General features: G+C 42.9%; 1 protein-coding gene across 1 annotated transcript in view; it reads left to right on the plus strand.

Moving 5' to 3' along the window:
- Nucleotides 1–17843, plus strand: part of LOC119013047 (calsyntenin-2-like) — a 250492-nt gene that overhangs the window by 171356 nt on the left and 61293 nt on the right. Inside the window, exon 6 of the mRNA XM_037087394.1 lies at nucleotides 16196–16381. Coding sequence (XP_036943289.1) covers nucleotides 16196–16381 — 186 coding nt within the window. The remainder of the gene's footprint in view (nucleotides 1–16195; nucleotides 16382–17843) is intronic.

A 17843-nucleotide genomic window follows, 5' to 3' on the forward strand; every position in this document is an offset into this window, starting at 1 on the left:
CTTCTTACCGATAAAATATGAGCCGGGTCAGTTTTTGAAATGTATGTCCTCTACGACAGGTGGTGTAGTCACACACAATCACTCACCAACAAACAAACACTCACACGCACACATTAACAGTTTGTACAAACCCATCTACACTGCACGCACAGCTTAGCACAAGCCTTGAGTGACAGTTTCCCAAACCAATGAAAAAATACATTTGCATATTCATGTCCATCCTTTGTTTCCTTTGTGACTCTGAGCCTTAAGTGTGTGTTTGTGTGTGTGTGTGGCGTGTGTGTGTGTGTGTTGTCGGTCCACACACACCCCAGCATGCTGTTTCACCTCTGAACAGCCACAAATTAAAAACTGACCCCACTGGTATCGTCAAGGCAATTAGTAGTAACCTCCGACCGCAGCTCAGGTTTCCAGATTATCAGGGAATAATTAGAGCGATGCAGCGAAGGTGTTTGTGTTTTAGATGTGTGGATTTCACTGTCAGTTCCTTTCTAATGAGAGCCATGGAATACATCATCACAATACCGGACACTTAACGTTGACAGCACAAGTATTTTGTGACATCCAGTGAGGAATCATCGAGCAGTTTGGTGAATGCAGATGCAGTATGCACCAACAGAAGTCTACATGTGAAACTGTTCTAAATTATAAAAACCATGAATCGTTTGACATCTCTACTTCTCTACAACACTGACACGAGGGAAAAATCCTTGACATACACTTCACTTGGAAAATGGTGTGTCGGAGATGTGACTGGTTATTAAAAATGCATGCACCACTCGACAATGCTGCTGGTTTGCAAAGAGGGCTTTTGAAACACGGATTGTAGCGATGTTTGCTGTCTGTCAGTCTCAAACATCGGCATTTCTTTGTCCCTTGAAGTGAATGTAAAATAAATGTTTTTTTTAATGGATAGAAAAGGACGGCAGGCTATCACCCACTATGACCTCATCTTTATTAATGATGAATTGCTTGCAGGGTGATTGTGACTCAGGAGTCAGGGAGATTTCATTGCACGTTTGAAAGATGGTTGCCCTACTGAATGCACAGCAAGGACCCTCAGTCTTTATATTGTCGGATATGTAGCAGACGCTCTCACACTCGAACGTGCACAGCTCTTGTTCTCATTCTCTTTAGTCTTAGCAAAGTGTTGTAACCACAAGTCATACTTGATTGAAAGTAAAGATGGCGTGTTAAAATATCACTTGGTAAAAGTGAAAGTGACGTATACAATTAGAATTCAAGTCTGTAATAACTCAAGTTATCAAATAAATGTAGTGGTAAAAGGTCATTTTTTTGCTTCTAAACTGTAGTGGAGTAGAAGTATAAAGTAGCAAAAAATTACACACAAATTTTGTGCTGAGGTTGAAATATTTTCAGCCCACACGGTCGTGTTTTTGCCTCCACCTCGCTGCTCCATGAATTTTTCTCACATTAAGTCCGAATATGCCTTATCAGTGGAATTATGAAGCCGGCAAACTGACTGATACTCCATCATACGGCGATTTCTACCCGCGGTTTGGATTACCTGCCATTAGCCAAAAGCTATTGGTCGTATCAGACCAAATAAGGCTGTCACAGCTAAACCCCTGAAGTGTATTGACCTCATCAGATATGTTTTATTGCTTGCAGTTTCCAATGTTCATTTATACGGTTCTGAGGCTCACTCTAAAGGGAAAAACAAAGCTAAATGAACACAGAAATAATACTTGCAAACTAATATAGTTTGGTTGGATCAAATATGATCTTATTATATTTTGCCAGCAGGGCATCAGAGACTCTGTGACAGAAAACAATGTGTCAGCAGTAAAGTTGGTGGAAAGTTGAGAGCCAACCTCAGGTAGAGTATCTGAGATCAACACTGGCTCTCAGGCATTTTCTTTCTCCCTTTAAGCCGGGGAGATGCATTTTCTGCTTGACTCAAGTGAGTGTCTATGCGTGTGTGTGTGTGTGTGTGTGTGTGTGTGTGTGTGTGTGTGTGTGTGTGTGTGTGTTGCCAATGGTCCCGATCTCTGATAGGAGTAGGAAGAGGATAAATTAAAGGGAGGAAGAAGGAAAATAAATGGGTCTGCACTTCCCTCTCCTATTTCCTCTAACCTCCTACTTTTCTCTTGCTTCCTCTCTAATCTCAGACTGAGGCTGTCTGGCTGCTGCTTTAGCACTTTTCATGCCCTCTCTGGTATTAGCTTGTTTTTCCTTATTACTTTCATTGCTTCCTTCTTGCCTTTTGCCTCTGTGTCCTGCACCTTTTCTTCTTTTTCTTACTTTCTTACTCTCTTTCTTTCTTCTCTCCTTTGTTGGTACAATTATTTCTTACTTTTCCCCTTTTTGCTTTCCCTGTCTTTCCACTCATCTTTCCACCAGCCTCTTTCAGTTCACCCTCATGTTCATGTTTCTTTCATTCCATCCACTCTGTCTTCTCTGAAATGCCACTAGTTTGAAGTAGGAATCCAGTATTCTCCAGTGTAAAGCACAGTTGCTGGAGTCTCCTCTTACTCCACCTGTCCACTGTTATTGCATTACTCCACAACACACACACACACACACACACACACACACACACACACACACTGTCACAGGGATTGACGTGTGAACCCTTCCCACCCTCGGCTTGAGGCAGTAGGGATGAATGAATGGTGGCGGGGGTAAAAACATGGAGAGAGGCCTGACACCCCGGGTTCACCTTATTGTGTCAGAGGAGAGCAATTGCTGGATAAAAAGGTTTGTGTGTGTGTGTGTGTGTGTGTGTGTGTGTGTGTGTGTGTGTGTGTGTGTGTGTGTGTGTGTGTTTGTGTGTGTGTGTGTGTGTGCACACATGCACTTGCAGGGTAGAGGTGTAAGAAAGAAACAGAGAAAGGTAGCTTCCACACCAACACATTCTCTCTCCCCAAACAACATCTTGCTCAGTGACATATAGCTTCAACATGTGACACTCCATGACAGACCCCACTAGTGTCACTCTTGCATATGAGTGGCCCCATTGTGTAGCAGTTATACATATGCAACATTGTTATACATTGAGCCTATTGACAAAGAGTCAGACAAACATAACTTGTTAAGACTTTTGGCCTGTTATTAACATTGGTCTTGGCCCTGGTTTTTTAGGTTTAGGCACAAAAACTAATGAGTTAGGTTTAGGTACCAAAATTACTAGATTAAGTTTAGGCATCAAAATTACTAGGTTAGGTTTAGGCACCAAAATTACTGAGTTAGGATAAGGCACCAATACTACCAAGTTAGGTATATGCATAACAATGATTTGGTTACACACCGTGTTCACACACAGGTGTATGCACACAACACATGCAAAAGGCAAACATGCAATGGAGTTACCCGCACTAGGACACAATGTACACTCACACACTCCTTTCTTAGAGTGATCACACTTACCTAGTCCTTGTCTCGCTGCCTGTTGAGATTCGAGTTTCCTTTACAGTGCCCCTTCAGTGTCGAGGTGCTGGGCTATCATGATTACAAAGACAAGGAGAGGAACCGGGAGTAGGGGAGGGTAATGTGGGAGGGATAATGCAGCAGGGAGTGACTGAATGAGAGGGAGGAAAGAAGCAGTGGAGTTCAGGATTAAAATGAAAGATATGTTTTTACGTTAGCTGTAAAGGTTTTGTCCAAGGGAAGGATTTCAGGCATCCAGGTTTCGTCAGGCTGGTGCTGCAATCTTGTAGAAATGTAGTGGACGGGTTTGATGGTGATCTACAGTTGCTTCCTGACCCTCACCTATAGCTATGAGCTTTGGATAGTGACTACAGAGCAACATGCTGGAAAACCTCCCTCCGGCAAACATGCTGCAAGGATTACAGTATGTATCCCAACTAGCCTTGGATTCCCTTGGGATCCCCCCATGAGGAGATAGGATGTCTTGGGTAGTCCGTTTAGTCTGCTGCCATCACAAGCAGCATGAGAAGAAAGGCTGGGAAAAGAGAAGATAGAGAGCCTCAGAAAGCACTTTTTGGCTCCTTTTAACTGATTGAGTTTCTCCACTCTAAACGCCCGGGATTATATTGTCATTTTCACTCAATCCTCAAATGTGGCAAATGCATTAGAGTTACTCTAGGTATAGTATTCTGGTGTTTAAGGGGGCTCCCAGAACAATGAGAAATATTGTAATTTCTTTAGAAAGTTTCCCATTGGAGACCGCAAGAATATTGTAATCGACTGACTCTTCTGTCTACTCAGGTGTTGCGCAGAGCTGTTTTCTGGCTCCTTTGGCAGATCTCAAAATTATGATGTGACATTTGAAATGTGGATGAAAAGATTAAACCTCTTTTAAATGTACATAATTGGAATCAATGATTTTCCTTAAACTCTCATATGTCTTATGCATTCTGACTTTGTCCCAGTTAACCCTTCCTAAGCCCGTTGGCTCTGTGCTCCACTAACAGCTGATTAAGCTTCAACCTGGATGAAGCTTGGTCTACTCTCCCATTTCCTGTTAAACCTATGTGCTGTATGCTATATCCGACTATGCTGAAAAGAAGAACAAGTTAAGAAGACGGTTAAAAGATGTTGCTAGGGGACCTGTACCTGTACCTCGATACCCTGTACATGTGGAAGGCGATGTAATTTTGTCGGGTGTGAAGAGTGAATGACACTCAGACTCAGCTGAACATAAACACCATCATCAAGGACACCTTCGCTTGTTCAGAGGTGACATATGATGTACAGTCACATCACATCAATGCCATGGTCTTCACAGACACATTACATTGTACACAGTCTAAGGTAAACTAATCAGCTAACACTACCTAAATAGCTACGACAGAGAGTTTGGTTGATGATGTATTTTTTTTAGATGACATGAATTATCATTGGCCAGAGAAGATGAAGACTCCTCTCCTTTTGGTTGCCATCATGAATAAGAATATCAATATAGGATATCTGCATCATTCAGTATCTGCAACTTTGTAATGCCACTGCTCTCTTCAGAAAAAGAGTGAAAAATGTCCCTGTACAAATGTAATACTGTTTTTCTTTTCTTTCTGGAGCTCTCTCACCACTGCCAGAAATTTAATTTGGAGCAATTTTCGTCTGTTGCAACGTGGGAATATAGTGCACATAAACGGCTGATATTGTTGGGAACATTTTGTTAAAACTCACCACTTACAGAAAACCTACTGAGAATAACAGATAGTCTGGAATTGGGACATTTGACATTAGCCATGTTTTCATCCAAATGTAGTGCAACCTGTAACCAAGTTTTCAGAGAGTGGCAAAGTAAAGAGGGTTTTATTCCACTACTTTTTATAGAAATATTAGGAGTTGGTTGATTGAGATAAACATTAAGTGGTGCTAATTCGCCTGTGAGGAGCTTTTAAACCATTGCAGAAAAAGAGGACACAAGATGATGCATTTAAAGACAGCCAGTCTTAAGTGTTCAACACATCCTAACACCAAACTGACTTAAAAGCTTGATGGCCAGTGACTCCCAGAAATAGTATTGTTCTCATGCCAACATGACGGTCGCAGTGACAGGCATTCAGTAGCTTTGTCATAAGCGTGCAGTTTGGTTAGGTCTAGGCAACAAAGCTACGGCGTTAGGTACAGGAAAACATTGTGGTTTCCTTTTAAATTACTACAATACCTCTGTAACTTCAATTATAAACTCATCTATGTTACATAAGTAAGTTGTGTTTCAATATGCACAAGATGTTACTTCACTATGTGAGTAAGTTTAAAAAAGCTCATTATTGACTTCTGGTTTCACACTTGACTTGAACGGCTATTTCCTGAATGAAAGTCCTGTGGCTGTTGAACCTGATCATCTATCCCAGACCTCCTCTGTATGCAGCTTGGAGCCATTGGAGGTCTTTGCCTAACAGGAAACATGAATATGGATCGCAATTGTTACAACATGGCGCTCAGCGCGGCAGACATGTTTGCGAAGTGTCCCGACACGAGTTTCTTTTAGTATCTCTACACACCCAGACGCTGTGTTTGTTGTGGCAGGGGATTTTAACCACTGCAACCTTCGGACTGTCCTCCCCAAGTACCACCAGCACGTGAGCTTCCCAACGAGGGACAACAGCATTCTGGACCACGTCTACAGCAACGTGAAGGGTGCCTACAAGGTTGCCCCCCCGCCCCCACTTGGGACAGTCTGACCACATCTCCGTGTTCCTCTACCCATCTTACAGGCAGCTCCTCATACTGAAGGCTACAAAAAGGCCAGATATGACCTACATAGATCCTGTGCCTCCACCCAGTGCGACACCACCATTATCAAGTTTGCGGATGATGCAGCAAACATCGGACTGATCACCAGTGGGGCGGAGACAGACTCTAGGGAGGAGGTAGCTCAGGCGGTGTCCTGGTGCGACACATATAATTTCTCCTTAAATGCAGAAAAAGACTAAGGAGATGATTGTCGACCTGAGGAGGAGGAGAGACCAGCACAACCCACTTCACATCGGTGAGACACAGTAGAGAGGGTGAAAACCTTTAAGTCTCAGCAGCGGCTGTACTTGTTAAGAGAGCTGAGGATATTTGGACTGTCCACCAAACGCCTCAGCATCTTCTACAGATGTACAGTAGAGAGCATCCTGACCAGCTCCATCACAGTGTGATTTGGAAACTGCTTGGTACAGGAAAGGAAGGCTCTCCAGCGTGTGATTAAAACTGCACAATACACCTGTGGAGCAGCCTTCCCATCACTTTAGGACATTTACAACACCCGGGTCACAAAGAGGGCACACAACACACAACATCACCAAGGACACACCCCCAGCACACACTATTCATACTGCTACCATCTGGCAGACGCTACAGGAGCGTGAAAGCCAGAGCAACCAAACTTAAACACAGTTTTTTTCCACAGGCTATCAGGCTGCTGAATGACTCTGTCTCATGACAACTCCATATACACAACTATTCAGCAATGGGAACTACATTTGCACTATATGTACATATCTTCAATATCCAATGTATATTTTCAATATTCTTATATCTCATTGTCTTTCACTGCCTTCTGCTGAATGCGAACATTGCACATGCTAACATGTTTGTCATTTATCTGTTTTCTTTTAAGTATATTTTTATATTTCATGTTTTTGTTGTGCTTTATATTTTCATGTGAAGGGAAACTTTGAAATTAAGAATTTCATTGCCTGGTGCAACCTATGTGTATATAACAATAAAACATCTTGAATCTTTAATCTTGAATAAACTGCTTTCACTGTGATCCTAATGTATCGTACTTTTTCTGATGAGGACAGGCTGAGTTATTATCGATATCTGGCAACATAGTTTGTCTCATGGATTGATGTGAGGACGATTAGCATCATGTCATCGCTTCACACATCAATTCTTTTTGTTTCAACAGCGAAACCAAAGCTCGAGTACATGATTAAGTCACATGCGTCTTTAGACGCTGAATGTTCCATTTGCACTTCAAATTTCTGTTATACCAATACACCAGTGTTGTCAGCCCAGGAAAGCATAAAACTGTCAAGGAATAATTCAAATTATAGTTCAAAAGTTTGGGGGTTTTCTTCACAGGTTTTCATGTGCAAATTCAAAATCTGCATAAAAACAGGTTGATGGAAATGCACTGACTGTTCAGTCTTTACAGATGATTCAGTTCCCAGTGTTTTATATCTGTCATCACAGTTGGAGACGAAGGCCGGCTGAAATAAGCTATGAACATATTAATGACACAGTATCATATCACCTCGAAATTGATATGACAAACCTGTCTGCAGATAGTATGGAGCGACAGTAGCATTTACTCAGAGTGGTGATTCTGGTCACCTGCAGAATGTAGGTCTTAACATTAATGACTCCTGAGGGGGTCACTAAATGCTCCGCTATGTCCACCAGCTACTGCCAGCTTTGTGTTTCTTCTGTTCTGTGCTGAGCAGCTGGTGTACTGTTTTGTTTTTTTTTTTTTCTTTTTTACATCTTAACTGAAAACAGCTGCCTGCTGTGTCGTTAAATTACACCATGAGCGCAGCGAGAATGAACAACAGTGAGGTTGAAAACTGCTTTAAAGAGGCAGAACTCGCTCTGCTCGAGGGGAACGTTTTGAGGACCCTTCCTCTATTGAGATGGAGAAAAATCTGCCTCCTGTCATCGAACATTCAGAGAGGCAGAACGATTCCACTCCCATCTATTTTGTCATTCAGCCTTTTGTCTTGTTTTCACTTTTTCCAGCCACCACCTTCTCTGTCGCAAGCCTTGAGCTCCGAAGAAACAGGGAAGAGCTCTCTGCGCACTCAAAAAAAGAAAAAAAAAACTTGTATGGTGCATGAAAGTGCATGCATGAAAGCATTAAAATTAATGCTTTTGGGGCATTTTGGGGTAAGTGATAGAGAGAGAGAGAAAGAGAGAGACAAGGATGGCCAGGAAAGAGGAGTAGAAATCAGAGAGATGGCACTCACTGAAGAGGAGGGAGACGGAGGCGGACGGAGTTGGAGAGCAATGGGGAGGAAAGGAAGGCAAAGAGGAGCAGAGTGCTCTTTTAAATGGAAATTGGCTCTCTCACTGATGGCTGGAACGAGTAATGACGACCCCCCCCCCCCCCGCCGACTACTTGAACATAGTGTCAGCATTTTTGCACGCACACACACTCACACACAATATTCACATAACCATCATCCCACACGTCCATGCAAGAACTTACTGACGACACACACTCACACACACACACACACCCTCCAGAGACGTGGAACAGCGTGAAAGTGTGATGATGCATCATTTTCTTAAGCACCTCTATCCATCTTCCCCTCCTCACCATCTCTCACTCTCTGCTTTTTACGCTCTTCATTTTCAGGAGGACGCTGGCACCTTACCTCAGCTCTGCGTCTGCACGGATACAGCAGTGCTCAGTCCTACGCCGGATTTTTCTGCATGCAAACACAGAACTTCCGAGACACTATCTGTGTGTCAACATCCCATCCGCGTCATTATCTCTCATAATCTAGCAGGATGACAAAGTAGTCTGTCCCCCTGCAAGTACCAACAAACTCTAGAGGTTCTTAAAAAATCCTTTTTATGGTACATTGTGTTTCTGTATAAACACATCCAAAACCATTTTTACGTTTTCTTTTTTATCTTTTTTTTTTTTTTTTGTGCCCATGACAGTTAAATTGATAATCCAACACTTCACATGTCATTTTCAGTCTCACTGTTCTTACTGTGATGGTAAGTGGTCACATTTATAAGAGATCCACAGCTAAGTGGAGGTGTCAGTGAAGTACAAGTGATTACACAAGAGCTTTCATTCAGTGACATGCCCATATTTACCTTACGCGTCGGCCGCATGCACAAGGTCACGTGAGAATCCATTTAATCGCATAGGATGAGATCAGATGGGTTCTGGTCAGAAGCAGTAGAGCTTTATATTAAGGGCATAGTTTGGGTCTTTTGATGTGGGGTGTGTTTGAGGTACTTATCCCTAGTCAGTTTATTATCTGCAGTTGATGACCGTCAGCTCTCCCCCCTGTGTGAAGAAGCAGTAGCAGCACCTTCAGAGTTCCAGAGCATTGTACAGCTTTACATTGCTGTCAGACAGCCGCTGAAAGTCCGACTCAAACAGCTGATCTGCTGCGCAATACAGTGGTCTTGGGTAAAATAGGTCTGGGTGTCCTGTGCAATGCTCTGCTCACTAGGGATAAGTACGTCATACCCCCTAATTCATCCCTGTAAGGTCATAGAAACAAGCATTAGTCAATATGTGCATATATGTTCTTACAAAATGTGTATTAACATTTGTAAGACTAGAGTTAATAATAGCATAATAAGCCATGGATCGTACACCTCCTTAAGCACAAGTGATAGTTCAGAAACAAAAGCCAAAATTGTATTGAGTTTAACTAACTTACTAATGCCACTGTAAAACCTTAACTAAGCTGTTTAGTTTCTTTATGAAGATTAACATATCATTTGTTATGTTTAAAGCAAGATCAGTGCTTTAATAAAGTTAATAAGTTATTATTATATACTTATTAATTTTTTTTAGGCTAATAATCCAGAATTATTACAAGGACCTCGACATAAGTCATTGCAGCTCTTTAAGAGGTTAGCGTAGATGCTGCTACAGCACCAGTTGTATCAGAACTGCAGAGTATGTTTCTCTGTAAGATGAGCAAAGAACGGCAGTGAAGACCTTCACTCTTCTCTCGACTGGCTGTCCCACTGCCTCATTTGATTTGTTGATCTGATCTGTCGTAGTTTGTCAGCGATAGACAGACTGTTTATCCAAATACGTTCCTGAAATCTCATAGTTGTCGAGGTCCAGTACAACTGCACTGACAAGAGCTGAAGTCCAAAACACAATAATGGTGACCCCACAGTAAAGTGTACTGTATGACCATGTTGTGAAGGCTGACATCATGTTTTACTCCTCAGTGATAATGGAGCACCATAATCTTAACTGTAGATAAAGCTGGAATTCAAACTCAACATGGAAGTCATGGTCATATTGACAGTTTCACACATTTTCACCTTTGTGTATGCAGGTTGCGATGAAGCTTGCAAAAGCTGCACACACACACACTCACATTTAAGTGTAGATTTTTTTTAATGATCAGAGCCCCGGTGAGGAGTTTGTTCTCCTTCACTGGCGAACCAGCTCCACATGGTGGTTTTCATGTCTGCCTTGCTTCCTCCGCCTCTCGTCTTCGTCTCATATTCACAAAGAGAGAAACTCTTGGGTCCGCTGTGTGAGTTCTGTTCAGCGTACTGCAGGCAAGCACACAACTCAATAGAGACCAAATAGCTTCGTATTAAACCCACACTGCTTTCAAGACGTCTGAGCTTTCGTGCAAGTCTGTGTGTTTTTGTGCCTGTGCATCTGTAGTGAGCGTATGTATGAGCACGTTTGCGCTGAATGCATTTATAGATCTGTCGGCTTGTAGGCATCTGAATCACATGGCTTCCATGTGATTCCTGGACCTGAGTCTATAAGTGTAAATGTGTTCACTCTCTTTGTGCTGTCGGTGTATTTGGGAGCTCATGTTGCATCTGTGAGTGAAAGCTTCAGCTGCAGCAGTGTCCTGCAGAGACTCTTAAATAGGACTCAGTTATTTAGCAGGGACACAAATGCTGCTCATTTCTCAAAGATTACAGGAACGACTGCTTCATACAAGATAGCAGGCCTTGAAATAGACCCTTTTATGGTGGCTGAGTGCAGACACTTGTTTGAATGGCAGGGCAAAATGCTCTCAGTGGGCTAAAATATAGGGCTGCAAACCTGTGTAGTGGTGCTGAATAGGACTGGAAATCACAAATCACAGGACTGGAAAACACACACACAACTATATATATATATATATATATATATATATATATATATATATATATATATATATATATATATATATATATATATATATAGTTGCACTAGCAAACTTCAGTATCTTTTAAATATCAAAATAGTCGTATTCATCAGCAGCACAAGAGTGAACATTGTTTTATTTTGCTAAATCAATGTACAAAATGTTTTTTCATTAGGTGGAGATGGTAAGCTACTGATCACTACTTTACCTGCAGACGGCTGCTTTAATCAGAAACAGTGCATTACATTTTGCATGAAAACTCTGAATCTGAAAACATACGAGCAGCCATAGCAGCTGACAGAGTTAAAAGTGCAGTGTACCATTAAATTCAAATACTCAAGTAAAGTAAGAGTACCTCAAAGTGCTTTTAGATGGATTGAGAGAGCTTACACAAAACACAAAAATATTCAATAGAGTCATTTCATGCACCCAGAGCAACATGAGTACTGTGCCATTATTTCTATGTCAAACAGTTATAAACTGCCAAACAGCAAAACATTTCAATTTAAATGGAAATACCTCTGCCTGACTGAAAAAAAAACAGAACAAAAACTGTAAATATCACTGTATGGGTGCAATAGTGCCAACAGTCAGAGTGAATGTGTTTATGTCATGATTAGCACATGGTTTCTCTGTTTTATGAACAGATCTGGTGTTTTTTTTTTTGTCCACAAATCAAAACATTGAGAAAATGTGCCCTTATCAAAGATTTTAAAAGGACGGATTCAAAACAGAGATGTGTTTCTGTGTGTGGACCCTGTAAACACACTTCAGTACAGTCGAGCAGGTTTTTGGCAAAGAACCCTTTTTCCTCTGTATCGCTGCACTGGTTCCCATTATTAAAGACAAATGCTACAGCCAGATATTTATCGCTGATAAGAGGCTATTTGTATGGGTCTTATCTAAAGGTAACCCATGAAATGAGGAATAAACTGTTTTTGCTTTGCGGGGCGAGTGTATCTTTTCTTTTCCTTTTTTAACAGCTCATATTTCTACTTCAGCGCTCCAGCACTGCTTCAGCACCCCCCTAACTCAGACCTTACAGTGGAAGGGAGCTGTGTCTCAAAGAGAAATGTGTCTTTTGGTGTGCAAGAACATCTGCTACTGTACTTGGTCTTGTGATTTGTTTCATGATGGGTTGCACCCACGCTCCTAGTTACTCCCACCATGCGCCTGAGCCCATCCCTCACCCCTGTGTTTACATTCATCATCAGTCGCTGTCATAGTGGGGTCACTCATGGGCCATTTACCCAGTGTTTTACAGTAAACCTCTTTGGGTAATGGTGTAAAGTTTGGATCCAATACACTGACCTCCAGTACTAAACACTGATACAAACTGATAAGGGTCATTTGAGGACAAGCATGAAGTGTATACAGTATAAATGAGAGCCGGATCGGGAGCTTTCTCTCTCACTCATTGAAATGTACAGATTCACAGATACAGAATAATGCATAACTCACACACAACAAATGGCGACATGTTGCAAAAGTCAAAAATGCACACATGGGGGATTCAAAATGTGTGGCTTCTGTTCTGACACACAGGGGTGGCAACCACCACAGTAGCTGCAGTGTATGGCACCCTCCCAGTCTTTCTGGATCAGGGCTGCAAACAAAAATTGTGTCATATAGGCAGACACATCTCCACATTTCATTTTAGCACCATGTCTGGAGAATGGTCTGTCTGAACCCATTATCATGGAAATCAGGAAAAAATAAAAAATAAAAAAGCTTTGGCCTGGTTGCATTTCCAAAAGCCATTCGCAATTTGTCTTGGGTGGCGCAAATGCCAGGATGCAGCAACAGCACTCCTGCAAAAATAGAATCAGGGGCAACTTGTAGTTTGTAGAACATTGGCACCTGGGGAGGTGAGCCCTGCAATTAAAATGACTAAATACCTGCAGAGAGCAGAGCAAGCCTGCATTATTGCACCATTGTAATCATGTATGTTAGGTTGGTTAGGTTAGCTTTGTTTGTTCAGCACATTTAGGTTGTTGATGTTGTTTCACGAATCAGCAGATCATTGGAACAGCAGCATGCAGGTAGCCGAGAATGAGGCGAATGCTAACTGAAAAAAAAATGTGGCAAATGGAAATCTACTTCCTGTGAATGAGATTAGTTAGACAGAGTAGACATACTGGCAAGGGTAATCTACATTACCTACTTGGGCTTTTTGTTGCCTTTTACCTCCTATATTGCGGGATAGTTTAATGATACTCATAGTAGGAGATCCCTATAAATATAACAACACTAAGAGTAGGTTCATGCTATAATGACTTTGTAAAGCTGGAGTTAGGGGAATTCCAAAGTCATTAAAATTTGTCCTCTGGGAAACATGATTGTCACAGCGTTCCAGCCACAGGTGTACGGGACCCTTGTCATACAGGGTTTAGGCAAGGAAACTACTTTGTTAGGTTTAGGTAAACATTGTGCTTTTAACTAATTTAACTTGGGTCATGTACCTGACATCACTTGAATACATTAGTGAGGTTAAAGAACCATCGACTTTTGGTTTCACGTGGGGCACCAACATATGCCCCCTGGATGGCAGTCCTTCTTTGTTGCCATAAAAGGCCCACTGTTTCTTTCTCCAAGGGGCAAAGTGAAAGAAAAAAAAAAAAAAAAACCTGCTGCAGTATGAATTTAAATGACGCGTTCTGTGCTGCAGCAAGAGACAGCCTACCTTCATCTATCTCAAGGTACCAGGATTAGTGAACTGGCACCGGTCTAGACATACAGACCACAGGTGTTCACACCATGAAATGAAAAACTCCTAAGAGGTGATGAGGAGTCAGACCCACTCAGAGTCAGCGCCTTTCACTATCCCTCATGTTTGTCCAAAGCTCTCTAAACCATAAACCTTAATCACCTACTTCCAGCCTCAACCCAGCCCTTCCTCACATATGCACACTACATCCTCAACCCATTACCCCTCATTTATCCTCCACGTTCCCTCACTCCCTCCAATGCATCTGTAACCAGGCTCTGCCTCGTCCTCCCCCCCGCCTCCTCTGGATGCGGAGCTTGGCAGGGTTGGAGCCAAGTCCGCGACAGGTCATTTGACTCGCAGTTGTCGATGGAGTATGTTATTACCAGAGCACCTGCTACGCCCTTTCTCCAACCCGAAAGGTGCAGCGTCAATCCTTTGCTCAGCATGGCACAGCAAAAACAAAGGGCAGAAAACAGATTCAGCAAACTCATAACCAACTGGATCCAAAGGTTACTGCAGCCTTTCTGTATCACCTAGTCACTGCATTCATTTGGAGACATAACATCAATTACCGTAACAGGGGATTATTAGTAAGAATAATAACAGCGCCTACTAGTATATTACATGACATACCATTCAACTAATTTTAAAGGGAAAATGCTATATTGTGTTACATCAGATGAGGGTCAGATGGTTAGAGATAGTTAGCTTACCTTAGCATGAGGCTGGAAAAAAGGGACTTTGGCTCAAAGTTAAAAAATCTACCAGCACTAGAGATGTCATTTCTTATTTTTTTAAAAAACGTAATGTACTGTACAGGTACCAGATTATGTTCTTGGCTCTGAGTTCCAGGAATTCCTGGATTGCTGTTGTTTGCCGTAGTTGAGCCTACGCAGGGGAGTACAGAATGAGGTGATATGATTATGGGCATCAACAGCTTGGAGGACACAGCCATATGTACAGTGAATACAGTGTACAGTAATTGCATATTTAAAAAAAAGACGTGTGTGCGAGAAAAAGATACAGGAACCTTTTGTGTTCGTGTCCCTTTCTTTGCGCCCATGCATGGGTCTTTGTTCTCGTTTCGCTCGCGCCATTGTTTGTGCCTATTCTCATCACAGCCGCTGACAATCCCATAGTAACAGTGCTGCTGCAGCAGCCCACAGCACTCGCACTCTGGAGGAGGGAAATCAACTACAAAACAGATGCAGCGGTTTTTTGTGTGTGTGTGTGTTTGAGCATGGAGGTGGTGAGTGTGTAAGGAAACAAACATGGCAGATTTAACAGGCTGGTGAGCAACAGAGAGCTGCTCCCTTTCTTCTTCTCCACTCAGCTCAGCATGCTTGTACCTGCAGCTCCTTGCTGGCAATGTTTGGGAGACAGAGAGATGGAGAGATGGATGGATGGATGGATGGATGGATGGACGGACAGACAGGTGCACATTTGTAAGCAACATAGATTGTGTAGGAAGGTTGAGAGTTTGGTGCCCAATTAAGTTTGAGTTAATTTGATTGGCTCTTCCAAACAGTGATGGTGCTATGGCGCTGCTATATGACAGAAGGAGGTGACTGTGTCGACAGCGTTCATGGGTATGCAGGGTGCACTGTTCAAGCTGAGATAATGAGTGAGATCGGCTCTCACTGTAAACAAATCTCACGCAAACACTAAACAGGTGAAAATAATTTTGCAGTTCATTCTCTTGCTATCTGTGGAGGAGACCGAGCCGGCAAACACAAATTCACACCACAGCGGCTGGGATAAATGAAGGGAAAAGCACAAACATCCCTGCCGCACAAAATAATAGCCTGCCATGACAGTAAACGCAATTCACAGCTGACAGGACAGACCCTGACAGCATAATGACTACTGACGCTAATGCAGGTACTGCACTGCACTCCAATAACAATGCAGCGATTTCATTAGCCGGGCACATTCTGCCAGAGAGACATTGAGTTGTGACGGCAGAAATATCGGTGACAGTGAAAAATTGGAAATGGAGTCTTGTTTTGATGGTAGCCTAAATGGACAAAATGAGGTGAACAATAACAAAAGCAAAAGTAGGCCTGTGAAAATCAGATATCATTTTAGATAATGATCTGCAGCAGGGGTGTGTGTTCCACACCAGAGGACAGACGGCATTTAAATCTGTCTCCTCTGCGCTGCCTAACACCAGCACTCTGTCTCCCTCTCTCACCAGGTTGGAATAAGCGAGTGGACTACGAGCCAGGTACAGGAAGTAAGCAGCTGTTTCCTAAGATGCACTTGGAGACCTGTGATGGGCCGCTGTCGTCGGTGAGGACCACAGTGGAGCTGCAGACCAGCCACATCGGGAAAGGCTGCGACCGTGAGACCTACTCGGAGAAGTCTCTACAGAAACTCTGTGGTCGGTTCTATAGAAAAAAATGTTTCCGTTGTGTTTTTATTACCATAATCGTGCTGCTGCAAACAGAATGACAAGCAGCTTAGACTGAGTGAGCATTTCTGGCGTGTAGAGGTAAATCGCATGAGAGTTGGACCTGTGGCTATTAGGGCGGTGGTGGTGGGTATGTAAAATATACAGCAGATGGCTGATAAAAGATAACGTCTGACGGAGGCGGCAAGCTGAAAGTTAGTGCTGTGAATTAGAAGTAAGCTGCTGTTAAAAGCATCACTGGCATCCTCGGCCTGACTACCAGGGTCAGACAGGGCCCGAGGCGCCTTCCTCTGCCCTTTTTAAACTGACATCTGAAAGCTCCTGGTCGGTGTTGCTTCCTTATCTCCGCCTGTGTCCCTGGTAAACCCCCCTATGCAAAATGAAGGCACCAGAATAGCAACTTAAAGTCGTGTCACTAATGATGTGACAGAGCGAGGGCATTAGTCGCCTCGGCTGCAGCCATGCTCTCTCCTCGGTGACTGATGAACAGCCGAACTGCCGTGCTGGTGCCCAGAGCGCCAACAAAGCAGCCGAGCCTTTACGTTCCCCCCTTCTCTCTGACACCGCACAGCCAGCAGGGGGGCTGGAGTCATCATCTTTGACTAACGGCCTTCACAAGCACCATTCAGGCTCATCTGAATGCATAACGTCTCTCCCTGCCTCCCCTGGCGCCCAGTCCATGCATGGTTTACCACTAAAGAGTCCTTTTCAGGCACCTCATAATCGTTATCTGATAGCGAATAGAATAAATTGTAATTGCTTTTTTAAAGCACAATCAATTTGAGATAATGTACAAAGACATCGGGCAAAGAGAAGGCTGCAGCTGGGTGCTGGAGAAGTCGATGCGTATTTATTTACTGAGGGAATCTAATTACTGGAGTCAAAGCGTCGACACTGGCATGGGTGCGAGGTAGAGAAAAACAGAGCTTTACAGACGGGGAAAAACATCAATTAATGTGCTAATGTTGTGTTTTCAGCGGGAATGAACAGATGTATGTTGCATTTGTTGGCCTGGACAACGGAGACATGGTGAATTCTGACTTTGCCCATTTTTTTTTTTTTTCTCCCGGAACAGCATGGTTCCCATATCACTTTGATTTATCACCATCCATAAGCTGTTACAAATGATTTATAAATGTAGTTTAGACCCATGAAATGCATTTTTCACTGTCACACACAGGGACAAAGATAGATCAGTAAGGGCACGTCAAATACATCGGGGAACAAGGTGAGCGACAGGGCAAAAATAACGTTTGTCAAGGTGACAGTTTGAAAACAAAGATCGTTTGGGACTCAACGTATTGAGGGTGCCATGTCAGAGGAGTGATGGAGCTGCTTTTAAAGGGGAGGAGAGAAAGGCTCAGTGGATGACTCAATGCGGTGCAGTGCAGATCAGTGTGTTTTATCAGGATGTAAAGGGATCATGTAGCCC

Source organism: Acanthopagrus latus, chromosome 2, assembly GCF_904848185.1.
Source record: "Acanthopagrus latus isolate v.2019 chromosome 2, fAcaLat1.1, whole genome shotgun sequence".
Taxonomy (NCBI): domain Eukaryota; kingdom Metazoa; phylum Chordata; class Actinopteri; order Spariformes; family Sparidae; genus Acanthopagrus; species Acanthopagrus latus.